At 41.5% G+C, this 20,907-nt stretch overlaps 1 protein-coding gene across 3 annotated transcripts in view; it reads left to right on the top strand.

The window, feature by feature from the left end:
* Nucleotides 1-20,907, top strand: part of cdk14 (cyclin dependent kinase 14) — a 145,803-nt gene that overhangs the window by 19,816 nt on the left and 105,080 nt on the right. For 2 of the 3 annotated variants that reach the window (XM_064344736.1, XM_064344748.1), the window contains exon 3: nucleotides 16,580-16,825. In XM_064344736.1, the coding sequence (XP_064200806.1) occupies nucleotides 16,580-16,825 (246 nt within the window). Of the gene's footprint in view, nucleotides 1-5,982; nucleotides 6,128-16,579; nucleotides 16,826-20,907 lie in introns of those variants that run through there. The other variant, XM_064344757.1, reaches the window with a different exon arrangement.

Here is a 20,907-nt window from a genome sequence, read left to right as displayed (position 1 = left end):
AACTCTTTGCTGTGAAAAATGAGTTTTGCATTCAGAATTTAGCCTAGCTTGTTGCTGAGCAGTTTAGTGGAGCTACCTAAATTAAAATATTTGGAATGGCATGTCCCCGAGGCAAAGGGCATTGCTTCATTAATTAGTCCCTAAATGAATTGCAGCGCGGGGCTCTGAAGCAATCTGAGGAATTTCCAATATACGCGGTTTTCTTATTTCAATCGATTGCCAAGCGAGAGACGAGCAGCTCCGGGCGCGTGGAGCAGAATAGCAACGACCGCGACGGCCGGCGAATGTGTGACGGACGCTGCCTGGAAGCCGGCCAGGGCTGCTGGAGTACGCGCCTTCTATCCTGGCGCAGATACGGGCCGTGCCCCGCAGCCGTAACGCGCGTGGACCGGGGGGCTTCCGAACCCGCGCGGAAAGACGCCCGCCCGCAGCCAGGCCCGGCACGTCCTCCGGGATCCCATTGGAAGCGGGAATGCAGGTACGCGAGAGACTCTTCTCTCCAGTGCTGGGTTTTCATCTCCGCTTTCAAAGACATAAGCGTGTGGAACACGAGCAAAGTGCAGTTTAGTTTCGGAAGCAAGCAGTCCTATTCGTAGTGCTTTCCCCCAGCCTTACTGTACTTTTGAAGGAAAAGGCTATTTAACGTGCCCTCTGCCCGATACGCCTCTTTAGTTTCATGTCCAGTAGCCCGTTGCAGGCCTTTAGCTTGGAGCTATCAGTCTGTCAGAGAAATATCCCCTCAAAAGGATTGGACTCCCCGTGTTTGGAGTGGAGAATTGCTGATGCAAGAAGTAGCAGACAGTTGGATTTAAAAAAAATCAAAATAGGTCTTGGAGGGTTGGCGGCGGTTTAAATTGGAAACTAAACCCTGTTTTTCTAAATAGATCCATCTCCTACACATCCTTTTCATTCCCCCAGTCAGAGTTGTCATCACAGTGTTTATGGGTTTTTTTTCTAGAAAGCATCAATTTTCCTAATCTATTAACAATAATAAATAAAATCTCAAAGTATTTCACCTTCTTTAATGCATCCTCTTCGGTTTGTCTCTTACAGTATTTTGATGTCATTGTCATGTTACAGGTCTAATGTTTTAAAGATATAGAGGGAAAAACCACAGGAACAGCCAACGAAAGTCAAAACAGCCACCAACATGAAACAATTCAACAGGTCAATTGCTTGTTTTATGGAGAACTCTCAGAAATCTCTCAAAACCACAACCAAAACTATGGAATTCTCTGGCCTTTGTTGTTGGCCTTTTCCGTAAACACGTCACAAACCATAGGCCAGTGGTTATGATTAAGTTGACTTTTTTAGTAAACAAGCCAGTATATTTTAAAGAAAATCCCATGACTGACTCCAGTTTGTACATGCTGCACACGAGCCTGTGCGTCCTCTGAAAGGCTCAGTCACAGTCTGACCGCTTGTTTTCTTCCCTGCAGTCTGCAGCCTGCAGTCTGCGGTCTGCCTGCTGAGTCCCTGCAGCTCTTCTGCTGTGCGTCCATTCACAGCTTTCACATTCACATTTTCCCTACTTTTAAACTGCTCTGCTGGTCTATTGTTTATCTCAGTTTTTAAAATTTGCTGCCATGCTTTTGCCTTGTTACTTTTACATACCTGTAAAGCCAAAACCCTGATTCTCTGCTAGGCTGTGGTGCCCCTGTGTCTTCCAGCTCAATATGAACTTGCCATGTTTCTTCCATGGAATTAAGAGCCATGCCTGCTTGAGTGTGTATATCAAAGGACTGGTGACTCGCATGACATAATTAATCAAAAATGTACAGTCAGTTCCAGAATTATTGCCACCCTTGGTACAAATACAAAAAAAAGACTGTAGAAATCAAGCTACAACATACACTAGCTTGATATATTTACTAGAACTGTTTGTTTCATGTGCCCTGTGTGAGGGTACAACCTTCTGGTTACTTGTCTCACTTCCCACCCACAATTTCTAATACTTGCTGCTACCCCCGCACGTGTCACCAGGCAGAATTTCAGGCAGTGAATCAGGAGTACTGCCAGTGATTCAGTGTGCTTCATAGTGTACTTCTGCAATAGTAGCAGCCATATATATATGGTCACCTTAGACAGCCTCCGTCTTTTTGATATGTCTCCACAGTTAATGTCGGTTTACCAAACCTTAAGTCGTAAACGCACCGATCGTTTATATTTTGTAAACGAAGAATTAAGTAACAACACATTACCATGACTGTCACTGTAACATTTGAACAATGTTGATTTCATGTTGTGAGGATATGTTTTAACCAATCAAAGACGTCGGCACTCAGAATGTCACTTGCTTGTTTAGTGTGTGCAGTATGGCTGTCTCTTGAGTGTGTTATTGAATAAATGCATATTAATAGGCCTACTTCTGTTGCTGTAGAGCATAATACAGTATCTCATTGTTAAATTGCATATTATTGATTCTGTGGGATTTCTGAAAAGGTATATAGTGGAAGATGAGGCTGAACTTCCACTCAGGGTCACTTTGTGGTGCAGCGGCAACAAACGGTCCCATTATCTCGAGTGTGACCCGAGGTCACATCCTAATGCCGTATTAATACTTTATAGCTGCTTGATCATGGACAAAACGGTGTGGTTGTGTATAGCTTGTCTCGTTATACATCTGGAATAAACAAAATTGTCGCTTCTGGACATCATAGTCAGTAGACATGATCCAATTCATGCCAGGATTTAATAACAAACAGCGATATATCCATTGATTTACGTGTGTTAGGAGATGGTTCTGTTCTGGGCTCCCTGGCATGTTTTCATTTCAGGTCATCAGCGTGAGTCCAAAGAACCTGACACTTCACCTGTAACCTTAGATCAGTGTATTGGCTATCTCTGTTTGCTTCCACACGCCGGCCTGCGGTGAAATTAGTTTGTTGTGACACTGAGCGTTGGTCAAAGAGAAAAAAGTTGGAGGCGATCTATTGGACTTAATTATGCAATGGACGGGAATACACATTGCGTGTAGAACAGAGTTTGTTCAGACAAGAGCATTCTAGTGTTGATGGGAAAAATTTAAATGGCTTCCATTTGGAAGGTATAGGGGAACTTCACTGGTTTTGGCCCGCCTGGCCTTGTGCTTCTGGGGTCAGGCATGTGGCGTCTCCACTTGAGCAGTGTCGGATGATCTGGAGTTAATAATGCAAGACGTCCCATTCTCGCAGGTCATATTCTCTGTGGAACAACACCTTCCAACAAAGCCCTGTGTGTGTTGTCCAATGTCAAACGTGTGTGTGTGTCTTTGTGTGTGTGTGTGTGTGTGTGTGTGTCTGTTTACGTGTGTGTGTGTGTGTCTGTTTATGTGTGTATGTGTGTGTGTGTCTGTTAATGTGTGTGGACATATTCACTGTGAAACGCTGTGTAAAGGGTGAGTTGATGTGTGTCCCATTTCCCGTCTTATTGAAAATGTCGATAAGTCTATTTGAAAAATGAAACTCAACAAGAGTGGTTAGTTGAAACGCAAAATGCACAACATGTCAATGGCCATTAAGGCTGTCAGCCGCTATCAGTAGTTGTGAACTCAGGGCTTATTTTGTTAAACTAATACTTTCCCAGGGAGTCATCCTGTCATGGTGCCATCCTAAGTGTCTTACAAATGTTTACAAAATTGGAAGAACATATGAATAACTCAGCAAGATGAGAATTTTTCCAAATATTAGTATACTCCAATGATTTTGGTGAATGAGTTGTTATTAATTACTGACCACTACTAACATCTACCGTTCCTGTAAATTTAGATAGGCTCAATGACACCTTTAGCTGCGAATCTCCATTATGAAAAGGACCAATGGTGAATACTGGTGACTGAGATAGCGGTCAGCCATTTTTTGCATGAACTTTAAAAATGCAGAAAGGCAATTAAAAAAGTTTAAAAAAATAAAATAAAATAAATACAGCTGTAGCAAACACTTATTGGGGCCAATTCCAAGCAAAATGGCCAAATGAGCAAAGTGCATGTGCCTTAGCATTGCATACAGCACATTTTTATAATATAAATAATATTTTTCCCATGTGTGAAAACATGCCAAACTTGCCAAAACGTGATAACATTAATTACATTCCTTAGCTGTACATAGACTCAGGACCTGGGTACCAGTGACTACACTACTGTACCATAAAAAAGTATTTATGTTCTATCCAAGTCAAAGGAGTGTGGAGGAACTGATGTCGCAGCATAAAAGTATGAAATGTGTGTCATTTTGAAAGTCCTATGTGCGCTGTGAAGATGTTTACCATGCATACACATCCCTGCTGGCTTCAGAAGCCCTGGGAAACTGCCCTTAGGAATGCAATTTGCTATATATCTATAGGTTTTGTGGACTTTGTATACCAGAAATATTACTGGCTGTAATGGCCATATTCTTTTATTTACAAATACTGCAAATGAACAACAGAATGGAGTCGGGATTTCTGGTATTACCCTCATGGCTGAATGCATTACCCTAATGGCCCTGTGAAAGTTGGTGTTCTGTTCAGGGATATAGGTGCTTGCACATTACATTGTTTTATATTACCCAGGTAGTACTAAGCCTCTACCCTATGAGCCAATCAGTGAGCAGACCAGCCCCAGACAGGATTTCAGCTGTGAATTACTGGACTTTGTTATTATAGCCGGGCCATTTCTCTGCAGACTGAGGGCATGTAGCCTTACTGTGATGGATTTTACAGAGGATAAACATGGACACGGCTTTGCATGACTTCGTGATTTATAATACAGAAGCATTCAAGCTTATGTGCTTGTGTGTGTGAGTGTGTGTGTATGTGTGTGTGTAGTGGGAGGGGGACATTATGCTGTAGATCTGAAATGACTATGAGGCTCACATTGTTGCTGCTGTCACTCAGTTTTTGATAAGGGTAGCTGGGCGCCATCTCACTCCCTCATTCCTATGGAAACACCCAAAGCAGCCAAGGTCAGTGGTGAAGTAGAACGAGCCGCCCGCGATACTGGATGCGTTAAGAAATGGCTGCTGCCGTCGCTGTGCTTAGCCTCCTCTGACATGGACCCCGAGCGTTCCCCCACCCTGGGCTGCCGGCCCAGATAAGCCTCGCTCAAATTCTTCCGATCCTCACATCGCTCCAGTCAATAGCACTCAGTAAACGGAGCGTGACCTACAGCAATGCACGCTGCATGTAAAATATATCTCCAGCGTGTCTATCTGTTCATATTGAGCTGGAAGAAACAGGGGTACCACAGCCTAGCAGAGAATCAGGGTTTTGGCTTTGCAGGTGTGTAAAAGTAACAGTTAGCATACGCCCAGAGTGGACCTCGCCAAAAGCTTTTTAAGATTCCACCACCACTGATTAATATTTTGATTTAGTGTAAATAATTTGATTTTGATTATGTAAATAATGTGCCCTGTGTTGTCTTCTATGCAAGGACACTTCTTCACACAGAAGCATATGTTTATTCTGTATGTATGTGCATGTATGTGTAAATATTTACTGTAAGTTTATATAAGGCATGACAGATTTATTTAGTCATTCTTAAAGCTAATTTATTCCACATGAAACATCTGAAATTTGACTCATTTAGGCTAACACTAGTGAAATGGTTTTTTTCTTTTGTTAGGTTTTTTCTGGTGCTGTTGACACTGCTCGGCTCTGTGTAGGATTAATACCTGCTCTGCGGTCCTAGGTTTCATATTTCACTTAAATGGGGCTGTGCTGCAAATCAATAGCTTTTTAGAAGGCACAGTTCTGTACATTGGCCAGACGGCATACGCATGCTTTGCAACGATGCTGCACAGGCAGCCTGTATCAGCTTCCTTGAAACTCCACAGACCAGTCCATCTCCGTTCCGGGGTCCGCTCGCGCTGCCGCCGCTGACGGCGGGCTCACGGACCGCCGGACAGAAGGAACAGCCCGTGTGAGAAACGTGTCCCTGAGCCTAAAAAAGGCGCCTGTCCCTTTTTATCTCGCCGGCGGGTGAGGATTGCGATGCATCTGTCTGAGAGGCTCCTCCTTTCCCCCTTCTGCTTTAGTACAGCCTTCCCATTTCAGCTGGTAGGACAGAGGGATGTTTTGAGTGCATTTGCAGAGAGTGATTGTCCTGAATGCATTTCATCAACACTTGAGGGGCACAGGTGAGCTGTTTCCTGCAAACAGTCGCTGTGTTAAGGTAAGCAGAGGCGTTCGCTTTGATTTGCTCTTCTCTCTCTCTCACCCTGTCTCCTTCTCCCGCTCCTTCTCTCTGTTTCTCTCTCTCTCTCCCTCTCTCTCGGGGCAGGGCGCTGAACGCTTCACTGAGCAGTAGTAGTCCCTTGACAGCTGCAAACGCACGCACACACACACACACACGCACACACTCCTCGTACGCGGATTTTAACGCGTTGATGTTGCGGCGCCGGTTGCGCGAGGGGCTCTCGCTGCGGTCGTGTTTGTGATGACACGCTACCCACACGTCGGCAGGCCTGGCAGAGACTGGGCTGGTGTTGGGGATGTGAGCGTGGGGCGCAGAAAGCTTTATCGGCTGCTTAGCTAATTAGGTCCCGGTGATGGTTTGAGCGAGCTTCACTTCCTCAGCGCTCCATCAGAAAGCTCTGCTCCTTCCATTGTGCCGAGCGGCTGGCAGCGGCTAGCTGAGCGAGCGAGCGCCCGCCAGAGTGGCAGCGCTCTGCTCTGGCATCGTCCCGCTGAGGACGCAGAGGGATTTCGCCGTACGCTTGGCTTCCTGCCTCAGGGGGAACAGGGGTACCGTGGAGATGTGGCGGGCCGCGTTCCCATCTGTGCGAAGCGATCACGTGTCGCTGGGTCCCGCTCTCCCTGGGGTCCCTCCCTTAGCTGATGCTCGCTACAGGGCCCCGTGTGGGGCCGGGGTGGGGGGGGGGGCTTTAGGAAGCATGACCAAGGAGCCGGGGCTAGCGGGGAGGGGAGGAACCAGGAGACCGTAAGTACGTCACAGAGGTAAAGCTGGGCACACACAGCCGAAATGTAAACTGAAGGAAATGGGGGCTTTGGGGGGGTCTGGTCATTTCAGAAGGGTCCGTGCCGCGTGTCACTCCCAGGCCGATGGCCACGTCCCGCGCCCCGCACTGCTCGTTTGTGTTTTTGTTCACGGGGTGAAATGCGAGCGCTCTGTGGAATTTAGCGGAGAGGGCTCTTGAAACGCAGTAGCTGCCAAGCGCAAGGCTGTGCCGGTAAAAGAGCACTCAAGCAGAACAACGCGAGTTACACTCGGACACTCCAAGCAAGCACTTCATTAACTGGAGCTCAGTCTGCTCATGTGGGGGTGGGGTTAGGAACATAAGGATGGGACGCATTAATTATTTACATCATCTCTCCTACAGCGCGGGGGGTGCTGGCTTAATTGTCATGGTCACAGGTTTCAATGTTTTCACAATTCAAAAGGTTACTAAATCTGTGATAACTTTGTCCGGTGCCACCTTCAAAATAAAAGCTCCAGCTACATCACTCAAGGAAATCCAGCAACCTCCTGTTGAAACCAATCTCTCCGTCGCTTCGTCCCCTCACTGTACAGCCCAGCGTGAAAAACATTTGCTTGCTGCTTAAACAGTCTGCAGCTCACTGTGGGATCAGTGCCAGTGATGGCTCACAAATGGACCTGAGAACAAATTACAGGAGTAATGGGCACTGAAGACCAGTCTATACATCTTCCATGCAGCAGTAGTCACTGTTGTCGAAGTTGCTAAAAACACCGTTTCTGTAACAGTTAATCTACTCAAATTCAGCTACTCTCCACACTCAAAGGAGGTGTTTGGATGCCTGGATAGGATCAAGAATAAATCTCAGGAGGATCATAAATAAAAATAGATTACTGTATACAAATGATGGAAGGACCTTCAGTGTACTACAGTATAGGCCTTCTGCAACTAATGAAATTCAAAGTATTGCGGTATTGATATTGTACAACTCTATCTGTAATGTTCATGCTGGAGTGTGCAGTATTGCACACAGTGATTACTACCCTGTTGTGCCTTAGTGACTCATTACTTTTAAAATGACTAACAAATGAGCAGTTTGGGCCCCTGGCTGTTATTTCACTCATTTGTGTGTTTGTTTGGAGCCACTGTCTTAAAGCACTTTAATATTGATATACAGATAAAAATAAATATATAAATAAATGTGATGATACCAAGTTGTAGGACTTCCCACCCCTTGAGATTTTGAGTTTGTACTCTAGATGTGTGTTAAGTGGATTTCCACCAGAGGCCTATAGTACAGCCTATATCAGATTTCTCTGAAGAAGACTTACTCCATTTCTGTGTTGATTTGCTTAAATCTCTTCCTGTTCCCTCTTCCCTTAGCACTTGGTGGAAGCCATGCATTTCATGGTTTAAAGACCAGAGGAAATTTGTGATTGTTGCTTGGATTGATACAAAACGTCTGATTTGAACTTAATTGAATGATTATGTATCATACCATGTAATGTGGACCTTCTTTCTTGTACATAGTTAATGATTGAAAACCTGTTTCGTTAGATTTTTTTGATTATATTTGATTAGAATTACACTTTATTTATCCCACAGGGAAATTACAGCAGTGCAGAACCAGAGACAACATAAGACATGTATGGAACAAAATAAAAGGTTCAAGGATTATTAGCCTTGCTAAGTAAAGTGACAGAAATACAACCGTGAGTTGGGGGTTTCCAGGTATGCGTATCACTCGCTGTGAACTTGTACTCCCACTGCCACCCCCAATGCAGCCAGTAGTACTGCATAACAACACCAAACCCATGCTTCAAGCTCCACTGCACAGCTACAGGTTTTGGAGGCATTTGGTTGAATTTGAGCAGATAAGATGTTTGTGTACAGTTCAGAATTCATTCTGCTGCCTCTATCAACAGCAGCAGCCAAACATGCCCAAACCATAACACCCCCACCACCTTGTTTCTCAGATGAAGGGGGTTGCTGTGAATCTTGGGCAGTTTCTTTTGGCCTGCACACTTTGCTCTTGCCATTACTCTTATACAAGTAAATCGTGGTCACATCTGTCCACAGGATGTTTTTCTAGAACTCTGCAGTCTCTCTGCAGGTACTTCTTGGAAAACCTTAACCTGGCCAGTCTGTTTTTGCAGCTATCTAGTGGTTTGCATCTTGCAGTGTAGCCTCTGTAGTTCTGTTCATGAAGTATTCTGTGAACAGTACTCCCTGGCGAATCTACGCCTGCCTCCTGAAGAGTGTTTTTGACCAGTTGGACAGGTGGGTTTTTCTTCATCATGGTGAGAAGAGGTCTTTCTTGGCCTGCTAGGCCCTTTGCGATTCCTGAGCTCACTAGAGCTCTCTTTCTTCGTTACATTACCACAGTACGTAGAGAGTGTTTGTATTACACTACCCTGCTTTTTGCAGTAACGCTTTCATGGATGGTTGTCCTGAACTGCGTTTCCCTGAAATCAAAGCCCCAGCTCAAGATGCTTCGCAATGTGAAGACGCACGCGCTCAGTGGAATTTGTGTTGGAGTGATTCCGCTGAATGACCAATAATACTCCAGAGGAAGGGCGGTTGTGGGGAAGCCTGCCAATTCAGTCATTAATGCATTACCTCTTTTCCCTACACAATATCAGTGCCAAGTGTTCTCCTCTAATCACACGGCGGGAGTGGAGAGGTGACCGTGAGTTCACCCACCAGCAGTGTAATTTACGTGGCGTGGCACGTATGAGTGGCTGTTGGAAAGGGCTTCACATAATGTTTTAGCTTAATGATTACTTGATATTGGATATCCTTGAATTTTTCTGAGGTGGCATTCTTGGGTAGATCCCCTCGGTTTTTTCGGTAATGTATTCCCCTGTAAGTTGCACAATACTTGCCTTTTACTTTTTTTGCTGGGAGGAACTCTTGGCTACTGGGGCCCAGATTTCAGTCTTACTGCGGTGCATTTTTCACCTAGCTTTGAAGTAGCAATGAAGACTAGCTAACAAAACCTGCACATCAAGACCATGGAAATTACAAAATATGCACACTGTAGGTCTTTGTAATGAATATTCTCCCATTGTAGGTACAAAGAACTAGCAATGGGTTGCCCACATTTTTAGATAATACTGGCAAAAAGTGCATAATTTTGCTAAGCAAATAAAGATATTTTTTTCATTGCCTAATAGCCTAATTAAGAACTGGTTATATCTGGTGGTACTGCATATTTTGTGAAATAATCACTGTATTTTTAATCAAGGAAAATTACTGAAAACAGGGTGATGATGGTAAACAGCTGCTGGTACTATTCAGGTTGATGATGAAAGTATTAGGCTACTCAAACGTGGAATGGTTTGGATCAACGGTCACAGTGTGAAACCAGACCAGGGGGGCAGAAGGAGGAGGGGGACAATTGAACTTGGATTCGAACTTGAGCACATGAACCAAGTGTGAAAATGCCCTTAAAATACTAGCCTACCTTATGGTTTTTATTTGGTACCGTTTTATTTTTTCAGTCTCTAGAGCCGATGAAAAACATTGTTCGTGTATCATAAAGAGGCAGCCTAGGCCCAGATGTCCCTGTGGTCCCTGTGGTCAGGATGGGCCTTTGCTATTTTGTGGGAGGGGGGAGAATGGAGAACAGTAACCAAGCTAAAGTGGTTTGTTTATTTTGGGAGACATCAGCATTGACTGCACTGATGTAATTAGCAAGTAATATTTTCTAGAATTGGTCCATTTGTAAGTTATAGATAATGACGAGTGATGGTTCAATCCACTGTAAACATAATTCTTATATTCATGTCAAAAATACTGTTCTTGCGTCTTGCTTACGTACTGACAGTAACAATAGCCGCTTTGCTAGCAATCTTAGTGACTTTATTTTACCCAGTGGTACCAATCTTGCTTTGGTATCTTACTAGTTGGGTAGTTGTTCAGTCAGAATTAGAGATGATACAATGCTTGAAACCTGGTTTGCTATTATGACATGTGTGAGTGCTCCAAAAAATGAATTTATTTCTGTATTTAGCATTATATCCATGTTTTGTTTGAGACTGTCTACAATCGATGTTATGCAGCAGCATAGATTACAAAATTGTCCCCAGATTTGTATATTCCTGAAAAACCAATTACTACAGCAAACATGTCAAATGATGGTTTAATCTGATGATTATTTTTGACCTAAAAGCACATATTACTGTGCCTGCTGCTGGGGTCTCTGGTTGCTAGGGTGCATAGCAGGAGTGGCCAAACCGCCCCTGCCAGAGGTGTCCACCCACTGGCTGTGTATGGAGACACTCGTCAGTGTGATGAAGGGAACTGCTGGGGCCTCCTCGCTGTCTGCTGTTGTCAGCCTAATATTTTCCTGTTCCATTACATTAGTTTTCTCATGTTGTTTCCTCTGTCTCCTCCACTCTTTAATTAAAACAAAATCTGGGCCATCTTTCTTTTGTTTGGGTGGTTCATTCCTCACTTGATGCTAATTATGCAAGATGCTGAGCTGCCTCCTCCTCAGAATTGAAATCACTGATCTGAAGAGAGTTTGAGGAAAAGGCAATGCTTTACAGTGGAACTCTCAGTTAATTATGCAAAATGATGTGCATTCACTGGCCTGTTTGCTTAATGGTCATGGAGTCACTGATTATACATGTTTATGTAGGACACGGTGATATTTCTAAATGAGGCAAAATAAGCACTTTTGGTATCCTACTTATTTGAAAATACTTTACCTTTACATCAGCAAATGAACATCCACATTAAGAAAATTTGAGGCTGCAGACTGGGAGAAAATACCTCCATTCCATTAATATGTTTATTTATTATTATTTTCTTTTCTTTTGTGGTCTGAAGTAAATGTTGCAGCAATAATTATTTGTCCTCAATTTTTCATGAATATTTTCCTTGAAAGCAATGGAATGGAAAGCTGTAGAGTTTTGAGTATTTTAGTTACCCAAAGAAAATGGCCCTTTCTTCCTTGCAAAGCCTCCTGGTCACAAATGGCTACCTTATTCTGTACATTGCACTAATTGCATATTCCTCTTCTTTTAATTTCACTGAGCACATCCTTTCAGAAATCTCTTGGGTGGAAAGACACAATATGCCTATTAATTAAGCTGTGTTGTCAATTAGATTCAGCCAAACAGAACTGTTGTAAGCAAGAATACATGCATTCCAGTGAGAGTAGCCTCACTCCTAAATATTCATTACATTTCACTTGCATTGATCAAACCAGCTGCAGTTTTACTGTTATATTTTAATTCTTTTATATTTACCAGTATGTCCATTAATGTGAACAAATGGATTTTAGCTGGTTATTATGTTTTGCTTTTGAGTTATTCTGTAATCTTTTGATAGGAGGTCCTATAATTGTGAAGGTTGTGGCTTCACAAGTGAATGGTGAAGGTTTCTGGTTAAATTGTCAATTATAGCATTTCTATTTTATCCCTGAGGAACTTACTTACTCTGAAATACAGTAGCTGAATAGCTATACTTGCATTCTCAGGGATAGTAGATAATTCTACTCTCATTCTGGGAATGGATAGGATGTAAAATATAAGCTATGTACGATGCTCAAGATAAGGGTGTATATACTATTAATGTGACAAGCATAACCAGAGGCTGATAGTTGAATTAATGTAGTGGTTAAAACTCAGTGATACTTATAATTATGACCTGAGGCCTATTGAAGACTCAGAGCATGGAACATAGATGCTGCAGAATTTGCATCACTGAACTGATATGAGTTGTATAGGTATGAAAGAGCCTCTAGACTGAGTCAGTAATGCATACAAGCCCAGTCTGATGTGCCATTTCACAGTCAAAAAAATATGAAACGGTATAAAAAAAAGCCCCTTTTACGCATTCTCATTCTGAACACAAAGCTGAAAAATGTGAAAACAGACAGTTTAATCTATAGTTACAGGGCTAAGATGAAATGAGCTGTTGTCACCTAGAGGAATCATATATTGATTGGAATCTTCTTCCACCTGATCTCATTGTGCCTGGCTTGCTCTGCACCAAAAATAGTCTTTTCAACATAATCAACGCTTCAAGGAGGTGGTCGAGAAGGTGTGAGAGGAGAAGCGTTTTTGTTGTGGGCACCTCAAGTTAGTTAGTAGCAAGTCTTCATTCCTTTGTTGGGTAACATTTTATATTGTGGCATCATTAATAAATGACAGACTTTATTAAAATAGTAAAATGCATTTTTGCATTTCGCTGTCCCAAATAAAGCATTGTGCTACTCTTGAAATGCCAAGCACAGCAGAACAACTGAAAAATGCTTAGTAGCGATAAAAAAATTTACAGTGAGTGTAAGTCAGGTGTAGGTAGTGTGCTCTTGGACACTGTACAACCTCAAGGGGAAGCAGGTCATACTTGTCAAGTAAATGGCTGCTTGCAGGGGTAATGTAAAAATGTTTGATATGCCCAACCAAAGGCTTTCCCTGGGTTTAAATTTCTCATTGGACCACCATTGGTGCTTTTGAATAATGAAGATGCTTTAAATAACAGATGCTTTGAATAACTTAAATGCTTTTCAATAATGCAAATACTTTTGAATAATTCTGCACACAATGGAGACTCGTCCACATCCTCTCCTGGAAAGATATTATATTTCACCCTCAATTAAAATCGATTGAAGGAATGATTAAGCAAAGATGAGACACAATTTTTTTCTGTAATTAATGCTTCAATGTCTTGTGTTTCAGGACTTGCAGTAGCCTATTCAGCTTTTGCCAAATGGTGAAGGCATAGTTTATTGAAAAATAGCAGGGCCTAGGGCTTTTCAGTTGTGTGTGATTATTTTGGCATCCATTTGCAATGTCAGTATGTACATTTATCTCAAGTCTGTTTGTATATCTGACTGCTGTTACAAGAACAGACATTTTTCTTGAACTGTGAATGATTCTTACATACATACTGGATATCTGCTTATGTCTGGAATGTTACTGACCCCCTGAAGTCTAGGTTTTTACCCTTGAATTATTCACTGGCATAAAATAGCTCATTTATCAGATTAGCTGGAGCCTGTTTATTTAGTCCTTTGGCAAAATACACACACCGGCATGGGTGTAGTAGAGTGTCAGTGATGGATGGCAATCTGATTTATTGCAAATATTGTGAAAATGACTTTGGTGGAAAAATTGGATATATTTGGCTTTCCACTGTATGTATTATATACTGAGACTCCTCTGTTTATGAAGGGGTTTAATTCTTTCAATATGGAATATGTTACATGAAGTTGTTGGTTTCCATATTTCACTGGAGTAAAATAAATATAAAATAGACACACACACACAGACATACATATATATATGTATGTATACATATAATACTGTCCCTCATTTGCCTCAGACATTATAATAATAATAATAATAATAATAATAATAATAATAATAAATGAATAAATAAATACTTAATTACTAAATTAATGTATCTTGAAATCCCATCCATAATATTTTCAAACCATTCTTTTGTCTCCTTTGGCTACCCCCCCCCTCCAACCCAAAACAAAAGAATGAAGTTATTCATGCTAGTCTTAATGTAGTATTGTCACATTACTGTCTTTCTTTGACAGGGAGTGTTCTGTGTTTTTGCATTTACCCTGACCTTCTTTAGCATTCAGAGGGCTGTACAGTGCTCCTTAGCCATGGTGCTGGAGCTGAAAGTGCTGACGGTCTGCTCCTTGAACCCGCTGTCTGTTCTGGCAGAGCTTCACAGATCCTGCAGCCAAACCTGTCAGCCCTTTCAGATGAGTGAAACATCACATGAATAAGACATTGTCTGTTACAAACCCCCCATTTTCTTCCTCAAGGAAATATTCACTGATAGCAAAAATGGACCCACTGGAGTTGCAAATGCCTTCGTGTGTTGCAGGTTCTGTGGCGGCGCCATACATGCAGGTGCCTAATGTGGTTTTGAATGTGGTCAGAGTGTGGGCTTTTCAGGGTTGCGCCAGCTCCAGTCTTTTAGGATGGCTGTCTGATTCCTATAATGCCAAGGTTCTCGGGCTTACCACGTTTTTTCATAATTTGTAAACATTGTACCATCAGAAACATTCTACGCCTGCTTTCTCAGCACAAGATTTGGACAACCCAAAATCGAGTGCACACGCTCTGCAGTGTGTGTGTAGCCTAAGCCCCCAAAACTTGGTGGCCTTAAGTACATATGAAGACTACACAGGCATGTCTAGGCTTTTCTGTTCTTCATCACTATGGCCATTAAAGAACAAGAAAAATCTAAATATCTCTCTCTTTTATTGAAATCTGAAAAAAGTCAGAAAAGACTTAAAGGAATAATATAACTAAGAAATATTGTATATGATTGGTACTCTGTCAGCAGTATTTCCTGCCTTCAGTGAGTGCCCTGGGTAAAACCCTGTGCTGTAGAATTCATCACATCACAATTAGTCAAATTCTTTTGAGGGAATCAGAGTGCCATTCTATGCATGAACCGGTAGATTAGCTTCAACCAACCAAATTATTCTGTAATTTGTCACTATGAATCCCACATTGGATTAAATTAAGAAGGAATCTGAAGTACATGGTCACACACAGTCGCATTCACATTGATCTATGAGCTCCTGCAAAGCTGATGTATTGAATCATTGTTTAAAGATTTCTCTCCCCATGGTCTCCTGTGCTAGCCTAAAAGGCTTTTTTGATAATGGATATATTGATGTTGGAGGACAGATATCAGTAGATAAAATATAGGCCTCTAAGAAATACATCTGGTAATTACAATGCAGGACTTCTGTGTGTCAGCTTACCAGCATCAGATAAAATAGTATCTGTCAATGTCCAGAAAAACATTTGAGACCAAATTGAAGAATAGATTTTCTTAAAGACTTATTGTCATGGCAAAGCTTTAAAGTGAAAGGGATGAAATGGCCATGGTCTGGCCAAACCAAGTTTTTGGTTTGACAAGCCAAGTGTTTTATCATAAGCTATTTGCCATCTATCTGGTGTGTTTTTCTTTGTGTAAAACCTGGCTAAAGAAAATAGTGAATATAACTTCTGCCTCAAAAAGGTAGATAAATAACCTCATCAGACATAGCTATAGGCTAGGTGTAACCTTTTTAATTCATGAAGTAGTCACATCACTCAGTAGAGGATTCCCTGTGTTGTACCAAAACAAAACTGAACAAAAACAAGACTGGTCCAGATAGTGGTTTCTGTGAAGCACCCTTTCCTGGAAATGAAGAAAAGGAAACTCAGCCCCTGTAACATGCCTGTCCATAGCTGTAAAGTGACTCACCCTGGATACTGTATATAGAGGTAATTTGAATTCCTGCCCCGTAAAGGTGCAGGTATTAGCTTCCACACTGATTGAAAGGGTCCTGAATATTTAATCTGGGACAGCTGTGGCTGACAGGACAACATCCCATCTCCTGTTGTGCAGGAATATCCCTGAGCAGTACAGAGTAACCAGTGTTATTTAGTAACTAGGATAGTGCAGCAGAGATATACTGCCTACATAATCTCCACTAATGAGGATGTTTGGTTTATGATTGATTAGCGCTGAAGAGAAAATGCATTTGACCTGCTCTGGGGAACTGGCAGCGTGCTCTCCACTCTGAAGGAAGAGTCCCGTTTAGATTGCTGAGAGAACACGCAGTCGCCGATTGGTGTTGTCGGCTGAGTGTGCTGACAGTGTCCGTAGAAACGATGCGAGTCACTTAACACCTTTCACTCTGCCGCCAACAGATATGTGTCACAAAGATGTCCACACGCAACTGCCAGGGAATGGACTCGGTCATCAAGCCCCTGGACACCATCCCTGAGGACAAGAAGGTGAGGGTCCAGCGGACGCAAAGCGGATTTGACCCCTTCGAGAAACCGGCCAGTCAGGTCAAGAGGGTCCACTCCGAGAACAACGCCTGCATCAACTTCAAAGGCTCATCCACAGGGAAGGAGTCGCCCAAACTCAGACGCCACTCCAGTCCCAGCTCGGTGAGTTCCGGTGCAGGTCACCGTTTGCTCGTCAATGTGCACGTCCTCATTGCTCTTATACATCATTGTTTGGCACTGTGTAAACCCTATGTGAGTTCATTAAGTGCTGTTTTTATAGATCCTTGTTAGTTCTCTTTTGTATGACGTGTGCTTTGTTGTTCTAAATGATTATTTATTGCCCTCAGGATTTGCCGCACATATTGTAGTAATGTTTACGGCTTGATGCTATTTACAGGTATTCTGGTTGATTTGTATCTGTTTTTGTTGTTGTGGTGGGTCTTGGGATATGTATATTCATTTATCATGTCATATTAGTCTTATAAGGCACTCTGGGCAACACCATTTATCTTATTGAATAATGGTAATAATATATTCAAAATGTTGCTGCATGCAGAGCCCAAGAGTAAAGCACAAAATGGCTAACTGGCCGGAGTCATCAGCAACATGAGTTAAACATAAAATTGCCTCATGAGTATCATGTTTTAAAGTGATACATACTTTTTAAAGATGAAGGAAACATCATTACATCTGTACTAATATCTATAGAATTTGGTATTGTAACACACCCTCTACTTTCCATAAATGTGCCTGGTTTCATAAAATCCAGAAGAGCCCGACTCATAATTCCATAACAAGTCAAAATGAATTTCCATAGTTCCATAGCAAATTTTTTGACATGTTAACATTTCATTCACAATTTTACAAAATTTGAATTGTGATATATGGGATTTTTTTCCCCATTTGTTTTTCATTTCAGTGTTTTAAAATAACATTTATTAATTTTCTACCACTGCAACCTTAATGCATTAAGCACTATTTGGATACATCCTATAGAGTGTGTGTGTACACCAGATGGCATTAACTGAGCAACACTGAGTGAGAATTTGAATCCAAATGTTGTATAGCATTTTGTTTACAGAATATTTGAAAGAGATTTCACATAGTAAATAATGTATTATGGCTGAGGCAGGTGAATGAGACCACAGCATTGGATTGGCATTTAAAGTATGGGTTAAAAATTATTGGTTGTAATTCAAGTTACTTAATGTGGTATGAGGAATAATAAGACATATGTATTATTGAATAATTGCAGGAGGCCTCCACAGATGTAATTATGACTCTAGTGATCAATCGTCATAAATATCATTGTTTTAATGATGTATTGGGGTGGATGAAGGAGTGTATTATTTACATATGCACAGTGAAATGATGTTCATAGCTTTGCTGAAGTTGAATTTTCTTGTGGCTTTTATTTGTACATCTTTATGTAGATCAATTGAGCTGGGTTTCATGTTGTCTTCGGAGTTAGGCCTAACCCTATGAAGGCTGTGTATGTAACATGTTGGTAAACAATAACACAAAGACATGACATCCTGAATTTGGGAAGGCATTCCAAAGTTATCTTGAGGGGTTCACTGAGATTGACACATTTGAGCTTGTTTCTGGAGTGGGCTGTTCAGTATTAGTGGGGGTGTGTTAACTCTCTGAGTATCGGCGAGCATGCAGTACGTTAGTAGAGATTCTGCCACTACTGATGAATGAGCAGAGTAAACTCTTGGGCTTAACTAGCCTGCTTCCGGCTCTCTTATCAGTACCGCTTGGAATTCTTCGGACAGACTCTTGACTCTTGTACTCTTGGCATAAGTTTGGTCATAGAGGCCAGTTGTGTCAAATCTGTTGGAGGAGAGCATATTTGCTCACTGATTCACTGCCATGAAAAATTAATGAGAACAGGAGCTGCTTAGCATCTCAAAGGTACTCTCAGGCAGCCCTGACTTGTGCTCCTCCATTATTGTACACTTTGTAGGGAATCATGCAGTAATTCTGTGGCTCCTTCTCAGAGGCAGATCTATCTCTGTTATGAGTGTCTCCCTTTAAAGGAGAATTACAGACTTGGAAATGAACCAAAGAGGTTCCGTGTGGCATAGCAAATACTTAAGTGCAGGAGTGAACATTCAATCCATGTCTGATGAGCTCAGAAGCAACCCTCTTCCTCCACGGATATAAACCTGACTTTATCCAGCCAGAAATTATTGTAGCTTTCATTAAAATAATTAAAATAAAATAAAAAAATATTCCATGAATATCTCTCAAATATAGCCGGCAAGTTTCTAATGAGAATAAAATCAGTCAAAAGTTTGTCATTATGGATATAGGTATAACTGCACAAACACCCTCAGAATGAAAACTTTTTGCAATTAATTTAAAAAAAAAAGATTTTTGATGTTTATAATGGAAATGGTTAAAGCAAAACTTTAGCTTAGATCTTCTTAGTCCATAGACTTCCTTTCACTCTTTTTGAAAATGAGACCTTTTGATGGACTAATAAAATCTGGAAAAAGTATACTGTAGCTGTCATTGTTGGGTCAAAGGACATTTCCTGATGTAAAGAAAATTAATGAACAATGTTCATGCTTAGGGTGAACTATCCCTTAAATTATTTGATACAGATCTTTTTAGGCTATGCCTGAATGTGGTGGTATGCGTACACTGCCAGAATCTTCCCTAAGAAGTAAAGAAGTGAAAACACATGAAAGGTCTTTACTGTTTCTAGGAGGTGGGTATGTGTGAATATGTGTGCTTAGACAAAATTCAGGAAGCTCTGATGGAACAGGGACCAGTGAAATAGGTTTAGAACTACAATTGGTAAACCATAATAGTCGTTTGCTTTGTTCTGAAGAACATAAATTATTACTTTCCGTCAATTCAAAAAATGATAAATAAAGTATGATGGATTTACTATCTAGGTAGAATGGGTTTCATATAAAAACATGGCCAAATCCAGTTCCTGTATTCAGAGCAGACCTGTGTTGCACTGCTAGTGATCCTCTTATATGGGGAGGTGAAGCAGAAGTCCTGTTGGCATTGTTCCGATTTACTACTAAATGCTATGCTGCCATATTTAATGGCATATGTTGACACCTTCATGAAAGCAAATATTAAAGCATTATAAATTGTTCTGTAACCGGAAAATTCACATAATCAGCAATTGATTGATATGTAGTATTCCCTTACTTTTTGAAAAATGTCATTGTTACAAGCAAAAGAGCAGATTTGTGTACCAAATACAACTGTTATGATATTATCCATCGTCAACTGGCCTATCTCTTGGGACAGGCCAAAACAATCGCACCAAGACGTTTTTTTGATACCGGTTGCAAGTTGCTAGTCATTGATAGGCTACTGTTGACAGATAGGATACATCCATGGAATCAGGTTGTTGAAATTGTCTCTGCCGTTAAATTGGGCTTTTAAATTGCACGGGTCGGGATGACAGATTGCTGCAGGCACCCTTGCCAGTGGCATTACAACGATCCAGTAGAAGAAATCTTGTCAAAATGAAAGGGGGAAAGGGGGAAGCATTATGGAGAACATAGTTTTAGCCTATCTCTGCAATATAAAACACAAAAGTGGTCTTTTTAATAGTTAAAATGTTCTCATTGATGGTTAAAATGCCAATTGAGCGCATAGCAACAGACTTAAACCTTGAAACTCATCCTTTTGACCCAGACTTCAACTCTTCATAGTTTTCTTATATTTAGCTATTGATGCTCTATTTAATAGGGAGGAGTATACCAGAACTATTGTGCATGAAATGTCCGCTTTACCTTCCCATAGGGGCAAGATCTTCATCTTTATGTTATTTTTTCTAAATATAACTGTGTATCAGTCCATACACGTACTGAAAAGATGAGTTCATAGTTAGTTCATCTCTACCATGCTGTGTCTGTGGGGGGTCTTGTTGTACGTCGCTCTGGATAAGAGCGTCTGCTAAATGCCTATAATGTAATGTAATGTAATGGGTCAGGGGATCACAAGTTGCTTACTAGCAAGCTTGAAAGCTATGTATGAATCAGGAAAATATCTAGTTATAATGAACTCTTTTAAATGTGAATTGTTATTCACACCATGTACACTGTATGACCAAAAGTATCAGGACACCCCTTGGTCTGGGGGTGTTTTTCATGGTTTGGGCTAGGCCCCTGAGTTCCAGTGGAGGCATTCTAGATAATTCTGTGCTTCTTTGTTGCACTTTGTTGCAACAGTTTGGGGAAGGCCCTGACAATGCCCCTGAGCACTCA

Source organism: Anguilla rostrata, chromosome 1, assembly GCF_018555375.3.
Source record: "Anguilla rostrata isolate EN2019 chromosome 1, ASM1855537v3, whole genome shotgun sequence".
Lineage (NCBI taxonomy): Eukaryota > Metazoa > Chordata > Actinopteri > Anguilliformes > Anguillidae > Anguilla > Anguilla rostrata.
Note: the sequence above shows the minus strand (reverse complement) of the source record. Positions and strands in the feature narration are given on the sequence as shown.